The 26,524-nt window shown below is 41.3% G+C and overlaps 1 protein-coding gene across 2 annotated transcripts in view; it reads left to right on the forward strand.

Moving 5' to 3' along the window:
• The first annotated feature begins 9,774 nt into the window (after positions 1–9,774).
• wnt3a (wingless-type MMTV integration site family, member 3A) overlaps positions 9,775–26,524 on the forward strand; it is a 74,744-nt gene continuing 57,994 nt past the window's right edge. For both annotated transcript variants that reach the window (XM_072570052.1, XM_072570050.1), the window contains exon 1: positions 9,775–10,011. Coding sequence is in view for 1 of the 2 variants with exons in the window: in XM_072570050.1 (XP_072426151.1) it covers positions 9,941–10,011 (71 nt within the window). In the remaining variant the exon portion in view is untranslated. The remainder of the gene's footprint in view (positions 10,012–26,524) is intronic.

The following is a 26,524-nucleotide window of genomic DNA, read 5'->3' on the forward strand; positions in this document are numbered from 1 at the left end:
TTCAAAGCCAGGAGAATCCATAGATGACTTCATTACTGATCAATGCAAATTAGTTGAAACTTGTGAATATGGAGACTTGTAACCATAATTCAGAAGAATCAGAATTGATTAGATTAGATTACCTACAGTATTGAAACAGGCCCTTCGGCCCAAGTCCACACCGACCCTCCGAAGAGTAACCCACCCAGACCCATTCCCCATATTCACCCCTCACTAGCATGACCAATTCACCTAACCTGTACATCTTTGGATTGTGGGAGGAAGCCGGAACACCCGGAGGAAATCCACGCAGACACCGGAGAATGTGCAAACTCCACACAGGCAGTCACCCTAGGCTGGAATTGAACCTGAAATTCTGGTGCTGTGAGGCAGCAGTGCTCACCACTGTACCACCGTGCCGCCCCCAATTGTTCTCTAAATTTTTGGTTTGTCTTTATCAGATCGTTTACAGTCTATGGATGGTTTGACTTTAGAAAAATCTATCCAAATTGTCTTAGAAGCACAGACAAGGAAAAATTACAGACAACCTCTGAGAGGGGAAGAACAACATTACTACAGAGGAGCAATAGAGTCTATTGACCTCATAAGGTATAAACACTCTGGACTTATGACAAGCCAACTCAAAAATATCAGATACTCCACAGGCATTGTCAGCACTGAGAATCAAAAAAAGCCTCACAGGCAGATGGTGTCCAGCTATACCAAAAGTATGTTAATTCTGTGACAAAATGGGTCATCACCAAAGGATACACATAAGTCAGAAACAGTAGAATCGCTAGTGGGTATGGACATCAAAGCACAGCACTGTAGGTCACCCACCTTCCATTGAAAAGTACTTTTGAAAATATATCTCCATTGGAAGAGCTGTGGAATTGTGAATCACACAACCTTGTGCTAATTAGCTAATCTTTATATCCTTAACTCTTGGATCTTGTGGTGGTATTGTTCCTATCTCTGAGCCAGGAGGTGTGGGTTCAAGTCCCACCTACTCCAGATCTGTGTAATAATATCTCTGATCAAGTTGGTTAGAAAATGTTTAGATTCTCAATTCGACTCTACCTGCAATTAAGTAGACAGTTTAAAACATAGCTATTGATAAAACTTGCCATTTCTAACACTGTTAGACATTAAGGTGAGCAGGGAGAAAGTAAGGAGATGCTGGAGATCAGAGTCGAAGAGTGTGGTGCTGGAAAAGCATAGCTGGTCAGGCAGTATCTGAGGAGCAGGAGAATTGACATTTCGAGCAAAGGTCTTCATCAGGAAAGAGTTTTGTGGTGAGCTGTCTATCAACAGTCAGCTCTTGACATTGTCCAAATGTGAGGACACCTTGCACTTTCCCAACATGTTTCTTTGATTTGAGCCTTCTGGTGCAATTGAATCATCTTTGATAATAAGGGAGCAGAAATCCGAAATCTGGATAATGTTCAGATATTGTTGCATTTGGACATGAACTGCTTCAATATCTGAGGAGTCACGAATGGTACTGAACATTGTGCAATCATCGGCAAACATCTCCACTTCTGACCTTTGGATGGAGGGAAGGTCATTGATGAAGCAGCTGAAGATAGTTGAGCCAATGGCATTTACACTGAGGAACTCCTGCAGAGGTGTCCTGGAGCTGAGATGACTGACATCCAACAATTGCAAGCATCTTCCTATGTTTCAAGTATGAACCCTGCCAGTGGAAATACCCATCGATTCCAGTTTTGCTAGGGCTCCTTGATGCCATATTCAATCAAATGCAGCCTTGATGTTAAGGGTTGTCTCTCTCACCTCACCTCTGGAATTCAGCTCTTTTGTCCATGTTTTAACCAAGGCTGTAATGAAGTCAAGAGTGGAATGACCCTCATGGCGGAGATTGAAGTTCCCCAACTCGAGTACATTTTGTGCGTTTGACACTTTCAAAGCTTCTTCCAAGTGTTGATCAACATGGCGGAGTACTGATTCATCAGCCAAGGGAGGACTGTATGCAATAATCAGCAGGAGGTCTTCTTGCCCATGTTTAACCTGAATCCATGAGATTTCATAGAGTCCAGAGTCAATGTTGTGGACTTGCAGTGCGACTCCCTCCCAACTATACACCACTGTACCACCATCTCTGCCAGTGGGACAGGACATATCCAGGAATATTGATAGTGGTCTGGGACTTTGACTGTAAGATATGATTGCATAAGTATGACTATGTCAAGCTGTTGCTTGACTAGTCCATGAGACAGCTCTCCCAATTTTGGGACTAGCCCCAAATATTAGTAAGGAGGACTTTTCAGGGTTGACCATACAGTTTCTGCCGTCGACTTTTCCAGTGCCTAAGTTGATGACAGATGGTCCATGAAGTTTCACTTCTTTGTTGAGACTTCATAGTGATTGATACAATTGAGTGGCTTCCTAGATATTTCCAGAGGGCAGTTGAAAGCCAACCATATGTAGGCCAGAGGATGGGAGATTTCATTCCCTAAAGGACATTGGTGACCCAGATGTGTTTTTTTCCAACAATTGACATGGCTTAATGTCATCAGTAGATTCTTAATGCTAGATTTTTTTGAATGAACTTAAATTTCACCATTATCATTGGTAGCATTTGACCCCAGGTCCCCAGAACATTAGCTGAGTTTCTGGATTAATAGTCCAGTGATAATACCACTAGGCCTTCACCTCTACCCTACACAAAATAAAGGTCCCTGGAACTGGGCATGATACATTAACAGGGATAGAGAATTGATTAGCAGACAGGAAGTAAATGGTAAGGCTAAATGAGGGATTCTCGAGTTGGCAGTCCATGACCAATGGAGTGGCACAAAGGTCAGTGCTGGAGATTCAATTAGCTATAACCTATATTAATAGACAGGATAGATATGAGGGAATAAAAAGCCTCCTTCTGCACCATAAGAATTCTGTGATTCTGTGAACTAAACTGAAATGGTAGAATAAAGTATTTTGTTCTGAAGGATCATTGGACCCAAAATATAAGTTCTGCTTTGGATCCACAGATGTTTCCAGAACTGCTGATCTTTTCCAGCAACTTCTGTTTTTGTTTCTGATTTCAGACATCTGTAGTTCTTGGTTTATTTTTAATAAGGTATCTAAGCTTTCTGACAATAAAAAGCTAAGTGGAAACGTAAAGAGAGTACAGACAGGGTGCAAAGTGGCATAGACAGGCTGACTGAGTGGGCAACAGGATTAGTCACAAGAATACAAAAATACGATACTTCTTAAGATGTGTAACATTTGTGAATGCTGGTGTTTGGAGACTTGAGTGTGCTCTTACAAGGAATACACAAAGTTAGCACACAGAGGAATATTAGCGTTTGAAATTCTCTTCCACGAATGCAGTAAAGGGTGAGTCATTGATTGTATTTAAGACTGAGTTGGACACATGTTTGATCGACAATTTAGCCAAGGGTTATGGTGGGCAGACAGGAAATCAGACCAACTATGTCTTTGATTGGTGGAGAAGTATCAATGGAAAGAATAGACTATTCTAGGTCTTATTTCTTATGAATGATCTCACTCAACTGTGCCTCACCACTCTTCTATCTTGAAGCAGAATGCAAAGTAATATGACACTCTGAAAGCCCTTGGCATGCCCCCAAAGCTATGGTGGCAGCTGCCTAAGCTTTGGTAGCAGGTACCTTGGCAGCTTTCAGCAGGGGTACAATCCTACTGGGTACTACTGCCATCTTCATAAACTGGAGAATTGTGGAGACAATGGTCTGCATGTTCCATGTTGGATGTAGACTTCTCCATACTTTGCCATGCTTTGGACAAGATTTCTGAAAGGTTGCCTAATATACTCCTTCAATTCCCATTACTGATTTTTTTCTATGGGGCCTCACTTTTATTAATTTGAAATGAAACAGTAGAACAAGTACTATCATTTAATATGAAGGGAGCAAAGAGAGAAGTGGCTGTCAAAACAGTTTCAGTTTATCGTACCAAGTATGTAGGGTGAAATAGAATTACGAAAGAGAAATAAAGATACATAGAGTCATAGAGTCACAGAGGTCTGCAGCACAGAAAGAGGCCCTTTGGCCCATCAATTCTGCACCAGGCAAAAATAACCACCTGACTATTCTAGTATCATTTTCCAGCACTTGGCCCATAACCTTATATGCCTTGGCATTGCGAGTGTACATCTAAATGTTTATTAAAAATTATGAGGGTTTCTGTTTCCACCATCCTTGCATGCAGTGAGTTCCAAATTCCCACCATCCTCTGGGTGAAAACTTATTCCTCACATCTCCTCTAAACTTTGTGTCCCTTACCTTATATTCTATCCCCTTGTTCATTTGAACCTTCCACCGACAGGAAAGGTTTCATCCTGTCAACTCTATTTATGCCCCTCATAATCTTATGCATCTCAATTATCTCCCCTCTTAGTCTCCTCTGCTCTCTGGCAAGCAACCCCATTCTGTCCAGCTTTTTTCATAACTAAAACTCTTCAGCCCAGGCAACATCCTGGTAAATCTCCTCTGCAACCTCTCCAATGCAATCACACCCTCCTATAATGTGGATTCCAGAATTCTACAGAATACGATAGTTATGACCTAACCAACATCTTATAAAGTTCCAGGATAACTTCCCTGTTCTTAAACTCTATTCTTGGCTAATAAACTCAAGTATCCAAATGCTTCTTAGCTACTTTATCTGCTTGTCCTGCTAGCTTAAAGGACAATTGGACATGCACATCAAGTCCTGCTCATGCTCAAGGCTTCCCGAAATCTTACCAGTCATCATGTATTCTCTTGCCTTGTTTGCCTTGCCTAGCATGAGGTAATCTCACATGCATGATAAATCATTCAGTGGTGTCACTCAGCAAGAATATGGCTATCCCCATGCATATGATAGTTCACATGTGTTTTTCCACAGGATAAAGGATGTACACATGTTTGCAGTCTATCTTGCTGTAGAGTCCTGATTCAGCTTGCAATGTGACCTTCTCCTGTGAGAAAGGAGATAGTGTGTTACTGACAGTCAAGAAGTGTTTGGAGAATGTACATGTCACGATTAATTGGTAGTATGCATTTTGTAACATGTGAGCTATGGTGAAGGGAGGGTAGTAATAATGGTGAGTGGATGACTCTGAGGAGGAGGCAGTATAGTGAACCTTGTATAATGATTGTAGAAATGTGAAACAAAGTGGTGGAAGAGAATTGTAAGGTCATTGGTGTAGAATTGTGAGCAAAGTTGAAAGGAGAAAGATTCTTACCTTGAATGTTCTGGTGACATTAATGAATTCTTTCCAGGGTTGTATCCGTAAAGGGTCTTGTGACATAGTGATGGTATCCCTACCTCACCTGAAAAGTCAAGACACATCTGCTGCAGACGTGTGCCATAACATGTCTAACCAAAGTCATCCTGGGAGAAAACCTCTTCACATTGAAATCCAATGCAATTGGTTCCCATTGGTAGGAAGATGTTGCTTGGAGGACTATCGAGGACAGAACAGATTTACTGACACCTTGTAGACCAGTGCCTCCAACATGGTACTGGAGAGCATTTTCTTGACTCAGACCTTTCTAGTCACCTTTTTAAATATGAGCAGATTTTTGACCATTCAATATTCAGAATGCACTTTGTATTTAAGAGTTCCTGCCTGCCTTCATGCTAGAAATGTAGTGTTAGAGATTCCTGATGTTCAACAGACAGCCTCTCCCCCAATTCAAAGACGTGATACTTGCAGCATTTGGATGTCATTTAGTTGAGGTCCTAGCATGATTTTTATGTAATGCCTGTGATTGTATTCAGATGTATGCAGCATGTGGCTTTCCCTTCCTTTGTACAAGCAGATTTCTAGGCCTGGAACTTGTAGCATTCCAGAATAGGAGGCAAGTCCAATGTGGACACTCTATTAGCACCTAAAGCCATCCAGTCTTTCTCTCAGAATCTTGTTAGTTATCAATTTTTTTATGAATTTGTTGGACGTGGCCATTGCTAGCTGGCCAATATTTATTAAGGGAAAGTGAGGCCTGCAGATGCTGGAGTTCAGAGCTGAAAAATGTGTTGCTGGAAAAGCGCAGCAGGTCAGGCAGCATCCAAGGAGCAAGAGAATCGACGTTTCGGGCATAAGCCCTTCTTCAGGATTCCTGAAGAAGGGCTTATGCCCGAAAAGTCAATTCTCCTGCTCCTTGGATGCTGCCTGACCTGTTGCTGATTGTTTCCAGCAACACATTTTTCGGCCAATACTTATTGTCTATTCCTAGTTGCCCTTGAGAAGGTCGTGCTGATTTATTGAAGTGGCTTGCTGGATCCATTCAAGATAATTAAGAACCGGCCATATGGAACGGACCCATGGTCTAGTTCAAACCAATGAAGGACAACCTTGCTGGTTTCATAAAGATCAATAGAATAAAAAGACCAAAGTTGTCTAACCTTCTACGAAGTTGGTAATCACATGATACAATAGTATTGAAGTTGTTGACTAATTAGCGCAATCAGTCTCTAGCAGCTAGACTATAGATCCAAACATAATGTGAGGGAAACCACAGTGGTGAAAGATTTTGAGCACCTTAGGAACAAAGTCATTTGGTCCTTCAAACATGTTACATTAGTCGCATGTCATGGGTCAGATTATCTATATTGGACATCCCAAGATATTATTTCCTGAAAGTAATCTATCTAATTTACACTTCAATCTATCACCACTAATTGCTTCCACATCATGGTCAGGGTTTTTGTTGCTTTGCTGTCAATTTCCCAATTTTATCGAATTCACCGTCACAAGCCCTGGTGGGATTTGAACTCCCTACCCTGAGGCTTTGACAGTGTCATGTTTTACAAACCATGATTAAGATGACAAAGGATGGAAACATTGGGCTGGGTTGTGCTTTGGAGTTGATAATCCTGATTGTAATCTCCAATTTTCTGATGACAATCTTGGTTCAGGGGCCTCATAACATGATGTCATGTCAAGGGTGTGGATCAGGCAGAAAATGAGAGAATCAGTTGAAAGGAAAAAGAAGGCGATGTTATTCCTGAGTCAGCATCTGGATGGCACTCCAGCACAATACTGAGGCAGTGATGCACTGGTGGGGTTGCTGTCTTTTGGAGAGGTTGGGAAACTGATGTCCCGATTCCTGTGTCAGGTGGGTGTAAAAGATGCTATGATACTACTTAAAGTGAAGCAACATTATCTCCAGTGTCACAGCCAATACATATTCTCAATTACACCAAGAAGAATTCTCATTTATGTTATTTCTGGATTCTTTTCATGCAGAGATTTGCTGTCACGTTTCTTGATTACTTAATTATGAAACACTTTGGGATGTCCTGAAGACAACAAAGTTGCTACATATATGTAAGCTATTTCATTCATTTAAAAATAGAGGGATCGAAGGATCTTTCATTGGTCAAAGGCTATTGGTATTAAGCAGATAATATCAGAGTTAAAGTTTGCAAAGCTGTGAATATGTTGTGTTTTAATCATAAATCAAAGTTGATATTCTCAGCAGTATTCTCACTTTGAGACAGTGAAGGCTGCTGTCTGCCCTATCAATAATCTGTGATGGGTCAAACCTTTAGAACTAGTCAATTCTCACTAATTGGGAGTAACCACTGCTAATTAGGCATTTTCCATAGGATTTGGCCCAAGGACCCATTGCTACAAAGAATGGGTCGGAACCTGGAATTAGCCCCAGTGTTCAAAAATGTTCTGAAGTGAAGGAAGTTCTAGCCTCACATTTTCTCCATTGCCCTGCAAGCTTAATATGGTCAAGTATTTAGATCAAAAAACCATAAGATATTGCAGCATAATTAGGCCATTCAGCCCTTCAAGTCTGCTACACTATTCAATTATGGCTGATATGTTTCTCAATCCCATTTTCCTGCCTTCTCCCTGTAACCCTTGACTTCCTTACTAATTGAGAACCTATCTAACTCTGTCTTAAATTCACTCAACAACTTAGCCTCCACAGCCTTTTGCATCAATGAGTTCCACAGATTCACCATTCTGTGGCTGAAGAAATTCCTCCTCATTTCAATCCCCTTATTCTAAGGCTGTCTCATCTGGTCCTAGTCTCTCCTGCTGGTGGAAACATCTTCTCTACCTCCGCTGTATCCAGACTCTTACTATTTGTAAGTTTCAGTAGGATATCCCTTCATCCTTCTAAACTCCATCAAGTACAGACACAAAGTCCTCAACCACTCTTCCTATGACAAACTCTTCACCCCTGAAATCTTTCTATGTAAACCTCTTCTGCATCCCCTCTAAGGCCAGCACATCCTTCTTTAAATATGGGCCCAAAACTGCACACAATATTCCAAATGCAATCTGACCAGAGCCTTACACAGCCTCTGCGATACATCACTGCTGTTGTACTCTGGCCCTCTTGAAATATTTGCTAATATTGCATTTGCCTTCCTAACTGCCAACTGAACCTGCATGTTAACCTTAAGAGAATCCTGAACTAGGACTCCTAAGCCCCTTTGTGGTTCAGATTTCTGAAGCCTTTCCCCATTTAGAAAATAGTCAACATCTCTATTCTTCTTACCAAAGTGCATGACCTCACACTTGCTGACATTCTATTCCATCTGTCTATTCTGTTAGCCTGTCCAAGTGCTTTTGCAAATTCCCCACTGCCTCAACACTACCTGTCCCTCCACTTATCCAATTCTCTTTTGAAAAGTCACAATTGTGTTGAATCTGCCTCCATGAATCTTTGAGGCATTCTACTGCAGATCATAATTTGCTGAGTAAAATCATTTTTCAGATCTCACCCCAGTTCTTTTTCTGGTTATCTCAAAATAAGAACTTTTTAGACCTTTTTTTAGCACATTTGCTGTACTTTTGCTGTAGATATAATGGATGAGGGGGAGGTTCCTTCACAAGATCCATAGTCAAACATTGCAATTAAATATTTGATGAGAACTTTAAGAATTCCTACATTCACATTCCTAGTGGTAACTGCCTTTGTAAACCTGTGACACTATGTGCTTCATTGTGCCGTTGGAAGCAGAGCAGTGCCTTCACTCACAAATAGGTCAATAAAAGAGGCTTCCTAGGCACTACCTATTATTGTGCACAAAATAAAAGAAGTATAAATTTGATGCCACAACATCAAAATGACTTTAAAATAGGTAGCTTTTTTTTTAAAATCAACTGCTTAGCCATGTTATTACGCACCATTGGAACAGATGGGACTTGAACCCTGGCTTCCTGGCTCAGAGTTATGGGTATACCATCACACCACAATGCCCTCATTTGGTGACCCTGCTACCTTGACAGCACTTAATATGAAGACTATACTTTGTTCAGGCTCACTCACTGCGTGTTTTGCCTGCATGGAGATCAACAAATATTAAATGGTCATATCTGATTGTGCAAGGTACTTGATATTATGACATTACGAGAGATCAATTTTCCCACAATCTACAATTTAAGAGGCATATAGACATGTAGACACATATAAGAGTGTGTGTCTATATGAAAAGCAGAAAAGTGAAATGTGTAGGATACAATTAATACAAATGGATATAAAGAACAGGAGGCCTCTCTTTTACCCGAAACCAAAGATACACTTCTCTGTTCACTTCCCTTTCCCACTCGGGTAAAGCTCGCCAATTTCACCACTGCAGTTCAAGCCGGTGGTGGCCCAGGACGGGCTGGAATGAATTTGAAGATATTTCTTTCTGGTTAGTCGGTCTAGTGACGAGCATTCTTCTGATTGACAGTTGCTCACTGTATAATCATCCTGCTCCCTGTGGCAATGGATCCTGATTGGACACCTTTCGTCAACTCTCCTTTTTTTGGGTTACAATTTTGCTCTGGTATAATTTAGTTTCTATTGTTGTATTCTGGGCTTTGCGAATCACTGGCCACCGAGAGTCTTTTATTTCACCTTTGAATGGGATTTACTACACGCTCACGAAAAGAAACAAGATTAGCTCCGGTTCAAAGAGTTTCTTTTTATCTAAGGAAGATTCAAATCGCTGACTAGTTCTGGAAATGCTTCTGTTTGGGTATTACCTGGTTCTACTGAACGTGAAACAAGTCATGGCAGGTTACCCAGTTTGGTGGTAAGTTGGGAAAAGTTTCTCAACGTCTTTCTTTATACTGCTTTTACTTGGGATTAATCATTCACTATGTTTTTCCTTGTAGATTTTCTGCTCAGCAATGTGCTGTGTACATAGAGAGCGGGCTTGTTCTTTAATTCTCAGCATCTTCCAGTTGTATTGGTTACAGGAACAGTATCAGGTGTTTAAACTGCACTCGGCACTTTTTATTGGGAACTAGAGAAGAAAGAGCGGAGGAGGCGATAGACACTGACACTTGGTGCTTCCGAGACGTTTTGTCTAACTGTGTATTCGTATGTGTATGTATCTGCATATGTATATATCTGTATTTCTGTGTGTGTACGTATATGCAAATGTGTCTGTATCTGTACGTCTATGTATATGTGTGCATCTACCCGCATGTGTGTATGTATCCATAATCATGTATCTGTATGTAAGCGTGTGTATGTCTAAATGTAGGTATGAATATGTATGTAGATGTATATGTCACTATGTCAGTTCTTCGAACTATTTGCTTGGAGCGAGAAAAAAATATAGGTAAGCTCAGATTTGACGCCCGGGCAAGCTGTGAGCAAGTAAAAGGGAGAAGGAAGAGAACTGCGATTGGCCAGTAAACTCAGCAAGAGGGTCTGTGAAACCGACTTGACTCTCTCCAAAATTATCGAGTAATAATTAGACTATATCATTGCATTCGGCCAGAAATACAATGTGGAATGATCCTGGGATCTTTCTGTATCGAGAGGTCGCTGTGAAACATAGCAAAACGCGCCTGTTGGAAAAGAGGGGGTTTCGGGGTTGATTTTGGGTTTCAGGGGGACAGAGTAGGAGCGGGCGGTGTGAACGGACGCTGTGTGTGTGTCTCCCTTTTAGTCTCATACAAAGACACTCAGGTTTCTTTCGTTCCTTTTCGTTCTACATTTTTTACACTACAGATTTTTTTCTCTCGCTCTTCCTGTCCGGTTGGGGGGAGTGTGTGAGGGAGAGTGTGTATGTGGGACTGTGTGTGGGGAGTGTGTGTGTGTGAGGGAGAGTGTGTATGGGGTTTGTGAGGGAGAGTGTGTATGTGTGTGTGAGGGAGAGTGTGTGTGGGACTGTGTGTGAGGGAGTATGTATGTGAGGGAGAGTGTGTATGTGGGACTGTGTATGGGGTGTGTGTGTGAGGGTGTGTGTGTGTGTGGGACTTTGTGGGGAGTGTGTATGGGGAGTGTGTGTGAGGGGGAGTATGTGTGTGGGACTGTGTGTGGGGAGTGTGTGTGTGTGAGGGGGAGTGTGTGTGGGGGGGGACTGTGCGTGGGGAGTGTGTATATGAGGGGGAGTGTGTGTGTGGAACTGTGTGGGGATTGTGTATGGGGAATGTGTGTGTGAGGGGGAGTGTGCTGGGTGAGTGTATGTGGGGGACTGTGTGAGGGAAGGAGTGGGAATGTGGGACAGGGTGTGGGAAAAGCTCTGTGTGTGAGGGGTTGGGAGTGTGGGAGGGGTTATGGGGAAGTTCTGTGTGTGAGGGGGTGGGAGTGTGGGAGGAGGTATGAGGGAGTTGTGATTGGGGGTGTGGGGAAGCTCTGTGTGTGAGGGTGTGGGTGCGTGGGAGGGGGTATGACGGAGTTGTGAGTGGGAGTGTGGGGAAGCTCTGTGTGTGAGGGGGTGGGAGTGTGGGAAGGCATGTGAGGGAGTTGTGAGTGGAGGTGTGGGGGAAGCTCTGTTTGTTGGGGGAGCTGTGTGTGTTGGTGTTGGGTGTGGTAGGGGTGTGTGAGAGTTAGATGTGTGTATGTGGGAGTGGCATGGAGCTGTGGGAAGTGGTTTTTGTGTGCGAGTGGGTATGTTGTGCTATAAGAAGGGGTTTCTTTGTATGGGAGGGTGTGTAGTATGCTTGTGGTGAGGGGAGGTCTATCCATTGCCCCTACCTCCACTCCATCCCCCTTCTTGTTTTCCATTTGGCTTCTTTTTAGGTAATTTTTTATTACGTTTCTTTGGTGACTTTCTTTTCAATTATCTATTTCTGTATTGATTTCACTGACTCTGTAATTTTGTGCTCACTGCTGTCCTGGATCTATGTCCATCCCTCATTTCATTTTTTTCCATCTAGTCGTGTCTATTTAATCACCACCTGAACATTTTGTTTCTATAATCTGGCTTGGACTGAGGTTTTGATTTTCAATGTAAGGGACAATGTAAATTTGAAGGAGGAGCTAATCTCAGCAAATTGGAAATGAGTTTGTCCTTCCTGAGGGAGTTAAAAGGGATGACAGTGAAGGATGAAGAAAAAGGCAAGATGAAACCGAGACAGGGAGAGAGGGTAAGAGACAGACAGTGACAGAGAGAGAGAGGGAGGGAGTGAGAGAGAGAGAGAGATGCACACAGAAATACAGAGATTCACAGGGAGAAAGGGAGAAATACTCAAGATATCAAGAGCAGAAGGCAAGAGAGATGCTGAAAGGCAGAGAGAGTAATAGACTGAGAGAGTGGGTGAGGTTAAGATAAAGAGATGCATGCAGATGTGGAGAGTCACAGGGAGAAAGGCAGAAATACAAAGATGTGGAGAGACAGTCGGAGAGAGAGAGAGATACCAAAGATGGCGAGGGAGAGATATATGGAGTTGTTGAGGAGCACAGGGAGAAAGGATGACACATTTACTGAAATCAGGTCACACAGATACAAAAATGTATTGAGACAGATATTCATTCAGAGGCATGTTTCATACCCCTGACTAAACTCCATATCTTTGCAGATAATTTTATTTCTATGCAGACATAAAATGTTACATATTACATAAGAGTAAAGTCATCATAATCCTATCTCTTACTCGAGGAAAATGGCTGGTAGTAGTTTAACTTGAGGGTCACCACATATTCGAGAAGGGAAGAGGTTAAGAAGGATAGACCTCCCACTGCTGTTGTGGGAATTGAGTCCATGCTATTGGAGTCACTTTATATCAGAAACCAGTCACTCAGCCAATTGAGTTAACCAATCCCAATAGTACATATATATATACATAGACATGAATGACTCTGCACTCGGGCCAATGTGCAAAACAGCACGCTGTCCATAATTGCACAGGAGCGTATGTATAATACTTCTATTTTACAGCTGGGATCAGATGCCCATGTGGAGTACTGCTTTCATTATTTTTATTAGATCATGGGATGTGGGCTTAATTTCCTCACAAACTGATTGATTTGTTGGGCCATTTCAGAGGGTGGTTAAGAGTCAACCAAATTGCTGAGTCACATGGAGTCATAAGGATTTTCTTCTTCAAGGACAGCATGAACCAGATGGGGGTTTATAGAATAATCAACAGTGGTTACAAGATCAGTATTAGATCAGCTTTTAATTCCAAATTTTTTTCCTACGGGATTCAAATTTAACCATCTATGATGGTAGGATGCAAACCCATTTTGGTTAGTTTTAGTCCAGACTCTGGACCTCTAGTCTAGTGACATTATCACTACATCACTACCATCCTAGGTACTAGACCACAGAAATGGTATCAGGCTTTGCTGCTACAGTGCAGTGAGCAGAGTTTGCATTTAGAAACACACAGAGTGCGGGAGAATCCGAGTTCTGGAGAAGTTATACCAGACACAAAATATTATCTTTGTTTCTCTCTCCATGCATGCTGTCAGACCTGCTGAATTTTCTCAGCATTTTGTGTGTTTATTTCAGATTTCCAGCATCAGCAATATTTTACTTTTATTTACGTGCATATATTCTTTAAATCCCAGTGTATTCTTTTGAATTTAGATGACAGAGATGTAATGTAATTGAGTTGCTTGAAACAGGTTCAGTAAACTAGATACAGGGAAGCTCTTCTGAGGGGAATCCAGGACAAAGTGGACAGAACTTCAACATTATAAGTAGGCTATTTAGCACAGGTGGGTCAGAGGAAAACAGTTGGATATCTGAGAACAATAAACTATTGCTGGGAATGAGTACCGTGGTATATGGAGCAAAAATAAATATATTGAGTTCAAGCACAGATCAGCCATAGTCAGACTGGATTAAAGTGGTGCTGGAAAAGCACAGCAGGTCAGGCAACATCCCAGGAGCAGGAAAATTGACGTCTCAGGCAGGAGCCCTTCATCAAGATTCCCTGAAACGTTGATTTTCCTGCTCCTCGGATGCTGCCAGACCTGGTGTGCTTTTCCAGCACCTGTCTCATCCTGACTGTGATCTTCAGAATTGCAGTCCTCACTTTCACATAGTCAGATTGGTCCAGGCACAAGAAGCTGAATGGCCGAGTCTTTCCTCTATGCAACACATAATAATCGAAATGCAATATGCATTTGAGAAAATTGTAGATGACCTCCCATTGCGCTGCTCACCACGAGTACAATGATATGCTGCCTCACAACTGCAGGATTGCTGAAATATAATGACTGTATAAATCACCTATCACTCACATCACAACATAACTTTGCAATGTAAATAACATCATTAAAAAAATCTGTTCTTCATTGGTGACACCATTCTGAAGAGATTTACAGGGCACACAGTAAGTAATCATGGGTTCACAGGAAGGCAAATTATAAATTGTACACATTCGAGCTTTCACAATATGTATTTCTGGAAAAGTTCTCTTTAATTATCTTTAGAACTTGAGAAGGAGCCTTCAGACATAAGAGAGAAGTATGAAGAGGTTTGCAAAAGGTTAATATTGCAACAGTTCTTGTTGGTTTCCTATGGTATATTTTCGAGGCCATTTGTGTAAAAGGAACTCTAGGATTATTCAAAATAATTGAGAATGTACAATTGCTAATCAGTTTAGTTCAAGTACTGACTTAAAATCAAGAAAGAGGAGTAAATTGTATAGATGAAACAAAATTAATTAAATGTAATTGAAAATTCAGATGAAATTGTATATTAGATGTTCTCTCAATTCAAAGGAAATGGAATAGGACACAAAAAAAGCATGTGAAATCCATACCATTGCACATTCCAATACATTTATGCATATATCCTGCAAGATCTTAATGACTTATGTTGAGTCAGAGGATACACTATTTTACAATAGGATGAATTATCACAATGACTGAATGTCAAATCAAATTTTTATTGGCTTATGATATGGAGATACTTCCTGGAACTTTAGTCATCAATTTCCATGACTCAGGTCAATATGGAAACCATAAATGAGTGACTTTTTTTCACATATATTCCTTTATGTATGTATAATGTTTGTTCTAGTTCGAAAGCAAAGGACGTGTGACAAGGTTATAGGAAAAACATGTCAGATTGGAGATAACTACTGTAGAGTAGTTGTACAAAGGCACGGTGGGGCTAGCAACTTTGAAATTTGGTATAACAGATGGAGAGATCTTCGAGTTTGAACTTATAGAGGTAGAGTCCTTCAGTTTGATATTACTGATGATAAAGTGGTCTGGCTTGGCAAAATGGAGAGTAATCCTTGAAGTTCACATAATAGTGTAGGGTTTGGCAGGACCAGGATAGGAGTCTAGGTTTGACTGACTGCTGGATCTTGGCTTTTCTCGACAGTTGAGAGGAGCAGTGTATGGATCTGACATTATGACTTTGCAAAATTCAATCATATTTCTGTCACCAGTGACTGAAGTGTTTTGGTTTCTGGAAAATAAGTAATTACTGTTTTCCTGCAAAAAAAAAGGTTCTGACTGTGTAAGTAAATAAGAATCTGTGTTTGTGACCCTGAAATAGTAAATAATCACAGGACTATAGCATCATCAACTCCTAGAACTTTTCAACATAGGAAGCCCATTTGGTCTATCACCCTTTTGCTAGTTCGCTGATGAGCTGCACATTTAGCTCTGTTCCTCTCCTCATTATTCACACTTTTTAATGCATTTATTTTACAAATAACCGTTCACTTCTCTTTTGAAAGCAACTTGTCAATTGTGCATCATTTTGCACATGATCATATTGAATGGTGGAACAGGCCCAAAGGACCTACTCTTAGTTTCTATGATTGTTTATCAGTATTATCTCCTTGCACTGCTTCCCATTTTCTCTTTTAGAATTATAGAATGCCTAGAGTGTGGAAGCAGGCCATTTTGCCCATGGAGTCCACACTGATCCTCTGGAGAACATCCCACCCCTTTTGCCCTATCCCTGTAACCCTGCATTTCCATGGCTTATCCATATCGCCTGCACATCCCTGGACACTATGGGCAATATAGCGTGGCCAATCCATCTAACCTGCACATCTTTGGACTCTGGGAAGAAACCGGAGCACCCAAAAGAAACCCACGCAGCCACAGGGAGAATGTGCAAACTCGACACAGACACTCATGCGAGGCTGGAAATGAACCAGGATCCCTGGTGCAGTGAGGCAGCAATGCTAACTACTGAGCTACCATGCCACCCACTTCTCACATTTATGTCTCACTCTTTTGCTATTCTTGCTTCCACTTTTCTGTTTCCACCTTGGTGACTTTCTCTCCAGATGTAATCTGGCAGGAAAAGGAGCTACCAAATGGTTGCTGGTGCTGCATTTTTGGGAATGGTTATAAGGAGAATTCCTTTTCAATTGCCCAATCACTCTTTTGTCACCAGCCCTCACTTCTTTGAAGAGTACAGTATCTTTTCATTTTCTGTTGCTATTTGCTCGGTGTAGCACTGCCATTACTCTTATTGCTATCCCACTTCTATGTGGAAGGTGTAGTGATCGTGATACTGGACAAAATTCAAAGGAAGCAAGCTCAAATTTCTCCAAATAGTTTCAAAATTTGAATCATTAGGCTGGTTTCTGTAAAAGTGAACATGACATTATTAGATTCTCATGAAAATCTAAATCATTTAGAGAAACTGTCGCCCCTACACCGATTTTGACTTATACTGGACTCCAGTTCCACATCAACCGATTTGATTTTTACCTGCCTTCTTGCTGTGTAGTATTCTCCGCAATTGCCAAGATGTGATTCTGGACTGGGCTGGTTGGGATGCTTTGCAGCCACTAATTCTTCCTTATCTATACCATGTGCAGGGTCTGTCTAGTTATTACTAATAGACCATTTGTGACCATAAACAGAAGAGGTACGAGTATTAGTTAACAAGATGGTTTCTTGCAAGTTTGTAATAATACAACTTCCATTATTAAATACTGTCAGGAATTGTAATAAATGTACTGCTCCCGACAAAGGCTATTGTCAAACACACTGTTCATTCAAAGACTGCGTGACACTGCAAGTAATCTAATGACTTGATTGTCAGATTCAAGATAGCACTTGACACAGGGCAACTCTTTGCAAGCTCTTTCCAGCAGATCTTATTCTCACATTTATTACAATTTTTCCGCACTTTTACACCTCCTTTGCAGCCGTAACTTCATATTCCTCTCTCTGGTCTATCACCATGTGATCTTTGTGTAGTATGTTCTGCCTATTCTGCATGTGAAAAAAATAGTTTGCACTGTACCTAAGTACATGTGACAATAATAACTCAAATCAAAATATGGATTTGGTGAAGTCCTTGTATCATGAACATGAACTCCTTCAGATGAACCATAACATTATACGACACACACATTTGCATGCACTAATTGAAGATCATCATCTTCTCAAGGCAACGAGATAATAAATGCCAAGCTTGCCATTGAGACACAATTCTTCACAATAAATTTAGAATAAAGCCATCAGAGTAAACATCCAGTGAGAAAACAGTTTAACTTCCACTCAATTTATGTTTGCCTCTCCCTCCATCACCACAGGCAGAGAACATGAGTAACGATGATCCGCTCACTCAGCATGAAAGATCTCTTTAAAAATAAGCAAATGTTCGGATGGAAGTTGCGACTTAGGCTGCAGATATTGATGAAGAATCCTGAGTGGTACAGGCCCAGAGCTTATTCCCTTCATCAGAATCTAACTTATTAGATTGGGGCAAAATAATTGGCAGAATTTTCATCAACAGACATGAGAAGCCTACCATTTGTTTTAGTATGTTACTTCCTCATGGTGTCAATGAGCTGCACATCACTGAATATAAACAGCAGTGTGGACAGAGTTAGATCATTCCAAACAAACTAGGCGATGCACTAGTCTCACTGATAAGTGCAAATGAACATATGTACATGAAGACATAAAGAAGGTAGGTTATTCCTTCTCCAATATACCAATAAGATTGGAATCTGGTATACCTTGGATTACCAGATGTAAAATTATTGAGTAATAATGTATAATCAAATGTATGAACAAAGGTCTTGACTTTTCCTTCTCTTCAATCAGTCTGCCTTCTACCCAAATATATAATGTAGCATTAACCTGCATGATGAAAGAACCCCCCACCCCAAAAGAAGCAAATGAGAACAATCTACCAGCTCATCTTTTGATACTCTGAAGAATAGGCCACGACCTTTAGGACACAGACAGGGAGGGAATAGAGGAATGCAGACCATGCACAGGCAGATGGGATTAATTTCAAATGGCAGTATGGTCAGCACAGACATGGTGGGCAGAAGGGCCTGTTCATGTGCTGTACTGTTAAATGTTTTATCTTCTGTGTAATACACCACTAGTTTCCTCATAACTCTTCAGTTATGAGAATAGATTTAAGACATGGGGATGGTTCTCATTGGAGAGAAGAATGCTAAGAGGAGATTGAGGTTTTCAAACTAATGATCAGGCTGAACAGAATAAATAGGGCAAATCTATTTGTGTTTATAATAGATAAAAGAACAAGAAGGTGTAGATATAAAGTGATGTGTAAATGAAGCAAGGGGAATGTGAGAATCTTTTTTTCACACTTCGCGTAGTTAGAGGTTGAAGTGCACTGCATGGGAAATGTGTTGGAGGCAGTTCAATTGAGGCATTCAAGAAGGGGAGACAGGACGGCAACTCGTGGAATGTTTCAGGGAACATCTCTGAGACACACGTACCAAACAACCCCACCACTTTGTGGCCGACCACTTCAACTCCCCCTCCCACTCTGCCAAGGACATACAAGTCCTGGTCCTCCTCCACCACCAAATCCAAGCAACCCAATTCCTGGAGGAAGAATGCCTCATATTCTGCCTTGGGACCCTCCAACCACACACCATTAATGTCAACTTCACCAGTTTCCTCATCTCCCCTTCTCTCCACCTCATCCCAGATCCAACCATCCACCTCGGCACTGCCCTCTTGACCTGTCCTATCTGTCCATTTGCCTTCCCACCTACCTGTTCCACCCTCCCCACCAACCTATCTCCATCACCCCCCACAGCACTTACCTATTGCCTTCCCAGCTACCTTCCCCCCAAGTCCACCTCCTATTTACCTCTCTGCCCCCTTCCCCCATCCCCCCCCCAACATTCCTGATGGAGTATGCCCGAAACAATGACTCTCTTGCTCCTCGAATGCTGCCTGACCTGCTGTGCTCTTCCAGCACCACAATGTTTGACTCTGACCTCAGCATTTGCAGTCCTCACTTTCTGGCATTCAAGAAGGCACTGGATGATTATTTAAAGCAAAGTTGTGTGCAGGGATATGGGAAAAGGAAGGAAATTAGTATAAGATAATAAAACTGATGCAAGGATAGAGGCATAGAGCTGTACAGCACAGAAACAGACCCTTGGTCCAACTCGTCCCAACCCGACCTAGTCCCACCTGCCAGCACCCAGCCCATATGCCTCCAAATCCTTCCTATTCATATACCCATCCAGATGCCTTTTGAACATTGCAATTGTACCAGCCTCCACCACTTTCTCTGGCAGCTCATTCCGTACACGTACCACTCTCTGCGTGAAAAAGTTGCCCCTTAGGTCTCTTTTATATCTTTCTCCTCTCACCCTAAACCTATGCCCTCTAGCTCTGGACTCCCCCACTCCAGGGAAAAGACATTGTCTATTTATCCTATCCATGCCCCTCATGATTTTATAAACCTCTATAAGGTCACCCCTCAGCCTCCAACGCTCCAGGCAAAAAAGCCCCAGCCTGTTCAACCTCTTTCTATAGCTCAAATCCTCCAACCCTGGCAACATCCTTGTAAATCTTTTCTAAACCCTTTCAAGTTTCACAACATCTTTCTGATAGGAAGGAGACCAGAATTGCATGCAATATTCCAAAAGTGGCCTAACCAATGTCCTATACAGCCGCAACATGACCTCACAGCTCCTGTACTCAATACTCTGACCAACAAAGGAAAGCATACCAAACACCTTCACTATCCTATCTACCTGCGACTCCACTTTCAAGGAGCTATGAACATGCACTCCAAGGTCTCTTTGTTCAGCAACACTCCCGAGGACATCACATTAAGTGTATAAGTCCTGCTTTCCCAAAATGCAGCACCTCGCATTTAGCTAAATTAAACTCCATCTGCCACTTCTCAGCCCATTGGCCCAGCTAATCAAGATCTCATTATAGTCTGAGGTAGCCTCCTTCGCTGTCCACTACACCACCAATTTTGGTGTCATCTGCAAACTTACTAACTACACCTCTTATGCCCACATCCAAAACATTTATATAAATGACGAAAAGTCAGACCCAGCACCAATCCTTGTGCACTCCACTGGTCACAGGCCTCCAGTCTGAAAAACAACCCTCCAGCACCACCCTCTGTCTTCTACCTTTCAGCCAGTTATGTATCCAAATGCCAGTTTTCCATGAAATCTAACCTTGCTAACCAGTATCCCATGGGGAACCTTGTTGAACGCCTTACTGAAGTCCATATACATCACATCCAGCACTCTGTCCTCATCAATGCTCTTTGTTACTTCTTCAAAAAGCTCAATCAAGTTTGTGAGACATGATTTCCCCCACACAAAGTCATGTTAACTTATAGCTAATCAGTTCTTGCCTTTCCAAATACACGTACATCTTGTCTCTCAGGATTCCCTCCACCGATGTCAGGCTCACTGGTCTATAGTTCCCTGACTTGTCCTTACCACCTTTTTTAAATAGTGGCACCACGTTAGCCAACTTCCAGTCTTCTGGCGCCTCACCTGTGATTATTGATGATACGAATATCTCATCAAGGGGCCCAGCAATCACTTCTCTAGCTTCCACAGAGTTCTAGGGTACACCTGATCAGGTCCTTTGGTTTATTCACTTTTATGCATTTCAAGACATCCAGCACTTCCTTCTATGTAATATGGACATTTTTCAAGATATCACCATATATTTCCCTACAATCTATAGCTTCTATGTCCTTTTCCACAGTAAACACTAATGCAAAATACTCGTTTAGTATCTCCCCCATCTCCTGTCGCTCCACACAAAGGCTGCCTTTCTGGTCTTTGGGGGGCCCTATTCTCTCCCTCGTTTCCCTTTTGTCCTTAATGTATTTGTAAAAACCCTTTGGATTCTCTTTAACTCTATTTGCCAAAGCTATCTTATGTCCCATTTTTGCCCTCCTGATTTCCCTCTTAAGTATACTCCTACTGCCTTTATACTCTTCTAAGGATTCATTTGATCTATCTTATCTATACCAGACATATGCTTCCTTCTTTTCTTAATCAAACTCTCAATTTATTTAGTCATCCAGCATTCCCTATACCTACCAGCCTTCCCTTTCACCCTGACAGGAATATACTGTCTCTGGACTCTTGTTATCTCATTTCTGAAGGCTTCCCACTTTCCAGCCGTCCCTTTACCTGCGAACATCTGCCTCCAATCAGCATTTGAAAGTTCTTGTCTGATACCATCAAAATTGTTCTTTCTCCAATTGAGAACTTCAACTTTTAGATCCGGTCTATCCTTTTCCAGCACTATTTTAAAACGAATAGAATCATGGTCGCTGACCCCAAAGCGTTCCCCCACTGACACCTCAGTCACCTACCCTGCCATACTTCCCAAGAGGAGGACAGGTTTTGCATCTTCTCTAGTAGGTACATCCACATACTGAATCAGAAAATTTTTCTGTACACACTTAACAAATTCCTCTCCATCTAAACCCTTAACACTATGGCAGTCCCAGTCTATGTTTGGAAAGTTAAAATCCCCTACCATAAACACCCTATTATTCTTACAGATAACTGAGATCTCCTGACAAATCTGTTTCTCAATTTCCCTCTGACTATTAGGGGGTCTATAATACAATCCCAATAAGGTGATCATCCCTTTCTTATTTCTCAGTTCCACCCAAATAACTTCCCTGGATGATGGGCCAAATGGCACTCTGTCGCAGAACAACTCTATGAATCTGTGACTGTTTCCATAAGATAAACTCATCAGCTCAGAGATTAATCTGGTGAACCTTCATTGTATTCCCTTTATGGCAAGTATATCCTTCCTTACATTAGGGGATCAAATCTCAATACTGCAGATGAGGCTTCACCAAGACCCTATATAATTGCTGCATGACACTGTTACCCTCTGTACTTAAACCCCTTGAAATTAATGGCAACATTAAGGCTTCTAGATGGTGGGAGAAAGGATGATTGGGGGAAATTAGCAGTTACTTGGTGCTGAGGTCCCGGGGAAAAATGTTTTCACCTAAGATTGTGTATCTTGAAATTCAGCTGTTTGAAGCCTTAACTTGCTTGCATGTAGCTGTATTGACAACATTTAGAGTCATAGCATCATAGAGATATACAGTATGAAAACACCTTCGGTCCAACACATCCCTGCCGACCAGAATCCTAAATAAATCTAGTGCCATTTGCCAGCACTTGGCTCATATCCCTCTAAACCCTTCCTATTCATATACCCATCCAGATGCCTTTTAAATGTTGGAACTTAACCAGCCTCCACCACTTCTCTAGCAGCTCATTCCATATGCACACCACCCTCTGCGTGAAAAAGTTACCCCTTAGGTCCCTATTAAATCTTTTCCTTCACACCTGAAACATATGTCCTTAAGTTTTGGACTCCACCCCAGGGACAAGTGTCTATTTACTCTATCCATGCCACTCATGATTTTATAAACTTCTATAAGGTCACCCCTCAGCCTCCTATGTTCCAGGGAAAGTAGTCTCAGCCTATTCAGACTCTCCCTATAGCTGAAATCCTCCAACCCTGGCAATATCCTTGTAAATCTTTTCTGAACCCTTTGAAATTTCATAACATCCTGTATACAGCAGGGAGACCAGAACTGCACAGAATTCTATTACTGTCCTAAACAATGTCCAGTACAGCTGCAACATGACTTCCCAACTCATTAACTCAATACACTGACCAATAAAGGCAAGCATACTAAACGCCTTCTTCACTATCCTATTCACCTGTGACTCCACTTGCACAGAACTACGAACCTGCACTCCAAGGTCACTTTGTTCAGCAACACTCCCCACGACCTTACCATTAAGTGTGTAAGTGCTGCCCTGATTTGCCTTTCCAAAATGCAACATCTCACATTTATCTAAATTAAACTCTACCTGCCACTCCTCAGCCCATTGGCCCATTTGATTAAGATCCTGCTGTATTCTGAGGTAACCTTCTTTACTGACCTCTACACCTCCAATTTTGGTGTCATCAGCAAACTTACTAACCATACCACCTTGTTCACATCCAAATCACTTTACAGAAATGACAAAAAGCAGTGGACCCAGCACCGATCCTTGTGGTACTTCACTGGTCACACGCCTCCAGCCTAAAAAACAACCCTTTACCACCACACTCTGTCTTCTATGTTTGAGCCAATTCTGTCTCCAACTGGCTAGTTTTCCACCTATTCTGTATGATCTAACCTTGCTAACCAGTCTACCATGAGGAACCTTGTCGAACGCCTTACTGAAATCCATGTTGATCATGTCTACCACTCTGCCCTCATCAATCCTCTTTGTTACTTCTTCAAAAAGCCCAATCAAGTTTGCGAGACACAATTTTCCATGCACAAGGCCATGTTGAGTATCCCTAATCAGTCCTTACCTTTTCAAGTACATGCAAATACTGTCCCTCAGGATTCCCTTCAACAACTTGCCCACCACTGATGTCAGGCTCACCAGTCTAAAGTTCCCTGGCTTTTCCTTACCACCTTTCTTAAATAATGGTACTACATTAGCCAAGCTCGTCTTCTGGCACATCACCTATGGCTATAGATGATACAAGTATCTCAGCAAGACACCCAGCAATCTCTTCCCTACCTTCCCACAGAGTTCTAGGGAATAGATCAAAATGCACTTGAATGATTATAGTTGTGTTTCATTGGAGTAGAAACATTGTTACATAATAAGGTAATTACATATTGTGTAACAGAGAGTAAGAATAAGTAAGGAAAACTTGCAAGCATCTTTCATTACCTCAGGACATCCAAAGCATGCGATAGCCAATGACGTATTCCTGAAGTGAAACCACTTTTGCAATGTAGGAGATTGAGTGGCCAATTTGCACATAACAATGTCCCACAACAGCAATAGAATAAATGCCTAGGTATTCCTACTTTTACTGATGTTAATTCCAAGATTGATGTTCACTAGGTCATTCAGGTAAACTCCCTTCGTCTTCTTCGAATAGTGCTGTTGAATATTTTCTATCCATCTGAGAGAGAAGGCCTGAACTTTGTTTAACAGTTCTCAGAGAAACAACACCTCTGAAGATCAGCACTCCCTCAGTTTGACATTGTTTTGGTTTGGTTTGCCTTCAGTTGGATTGAATTTAAAATCACCTGTTTCAGAGGCACAAAACCTATCCTCGAGCTGAGCCTGACATGGCTAACTTTGACAAAATTAATCTGTCAGGTTTATTTCTTAAACCTGACTCCAAAATTAATATTAAGCAGAAGTGTGAAATTTAGTGAATTGGCCAATTTTGTTCTCCATCAAAGTCAATGACCATGCTGTAAATTGAGTCGATGATTTGCTATTGTTCATTACATGTTTTCATCAAAGGTCAATACCACACTCTACTTTAACATATAATTGACAGTTTTCAGTTTATGGAACTTTAGGCTGGGGAAAAGTACACTTCCTATGCCAAATATCCAGCATCAGCACCAAACACAGCAGCAAACACCACATTCAAGTTAGACACAGCATTATCTGTTTTACCAAGCCTTTCTACTCCAGGTAAATAGTGTGAAGTGCACAGTACATTTCTGCTATACAATAAACAGTTTACACCAGGACAAATCGATAAAGAGAGCCTGCTACAGCACTAGTATGACACTTCTATCTTCAATGCTAGCCACATTTTCTCTCTCTCTCTTTCTCTCTCTCTCTCTCTCTCTCTCCCTCTCTCTCCCTATCTCTCTCCTCCCTCCCTTTGTCTCAACGAAATTATCAAATGTCAGTTTTATCAATGAAGGTTCAGGATGCATTGAGCCAAAAATGCCCAAACTCATTTCACATTGGATCGTCACAGCAAAGACATACTTTCATCTCTTACCCTGAGCTGGATTTGGAAAGTTAGTGCTTAAAGCACTTTACTGTCCAATCTGTCTACAGACTGCAGTTATATCCAGTTTACCCTCCAAACTCTTTGAAAGATTCTCATTTAATCATATTTCTACATATACAACATTTAAGACTTTTACTTGAATTTCAGCTTCTAATGTTTTACTTCCTATTGTTTTGTAAACATTTAGTAACAGGTAACTCATGGTGCTATGTTACAGTGTTGCTATAATCTGTATTTTCTAAACTGAGTCACTGGATTGAGTTTACATTCCTGTAAATCAGGTGTGGAAAGGTTAGAGAGAATTGATTAGTTAACTGTTTGGACATCTGCCCTAAATAATGTACTGTCAAGTCTTAGGTGTTGTCTGTAAATTTGAAGGAAGCATCTTAAAAATAATTCTGCATGCACCTGCATATTTGGGATCACTCGCACATGCAGAGTATATCTGCATTATTACCATCCGTATATTTATTAGTAATGGAGGGACTTGAAGAGAGGCCAAGATGTATAAATTTGATTTGCTGGGAGACGGAACCAGTCGACTAAAGATGAACCTAAAATTCTCCTCATCAGCCCATCTTGCAGTTTAACTTTTAATGATCCCATGGTTCTTGTCTGCTCTATCATAACATATTTTGACATATAGCTGCCTGACACCAGTCCTCCATTAACTTTAAATTTGGCCTGAACATGCCTTCCCTCATGTTCAATTTGAGGTACCTGAGCACTGTACAGTTTAAGGATGTCTTACTCCAAGGTGGTTGTGATGAATTATAAAGCTTTAATTTCATTCAAATCTGAGTAACAGATTTGAATGAAATGGATGTGATCATACAAGGTCGCAGCATTGTCCCAGAAGCAGATAAGAAGCATTTAAGTGAAAACCTTGGAAATCTTAGATTATGGTGGAGATAGTTTTTAATGACAGAGTGAAAAAATGGAGATAAAAATACAAAGAAAAATTACACTTGTCGAGACTGAACTATGTAGCTTCCCCTTCGTAGCTTAATGATATGATAATGGAAAGGCTGGATTAATCAGGATTAAACATCATACACAATTGTGAATGTCTATTAAAGGAGATTAAGTGTAAAAGGAAATGTTCATAGTCAATTACTGTTATAATTCAGAGAGATGGCCAATTTATATGTAGTAAGGGCCCAGAAAGACCAATGAAATAAATGGTAATATCATCTGTTTATTATTCGTGGTGTTATCTGGGGAATAAACTCTGAACAGGAGCACAAGATTCATATACTTCAAATTCTGCAGTGGTTTTTTTATATTCACTGGAT

Source organism: Chiloscyllium punctatum, chromosome 5 (genome assembly GCF_047496795.1).
Source record: "Chiloscyllium punctatum isolate Juve2018m chromosome 5, sChiPun1.3, whole genome shotgun sequence".
NCBI classification, from domain to species: Eukaryota; Metazoa; Chordata; class Chondrichthyes; order Orectolobiformes; family Hemiscylliidae; genus Chiloscyllium; species Chiloscyllium punctatum.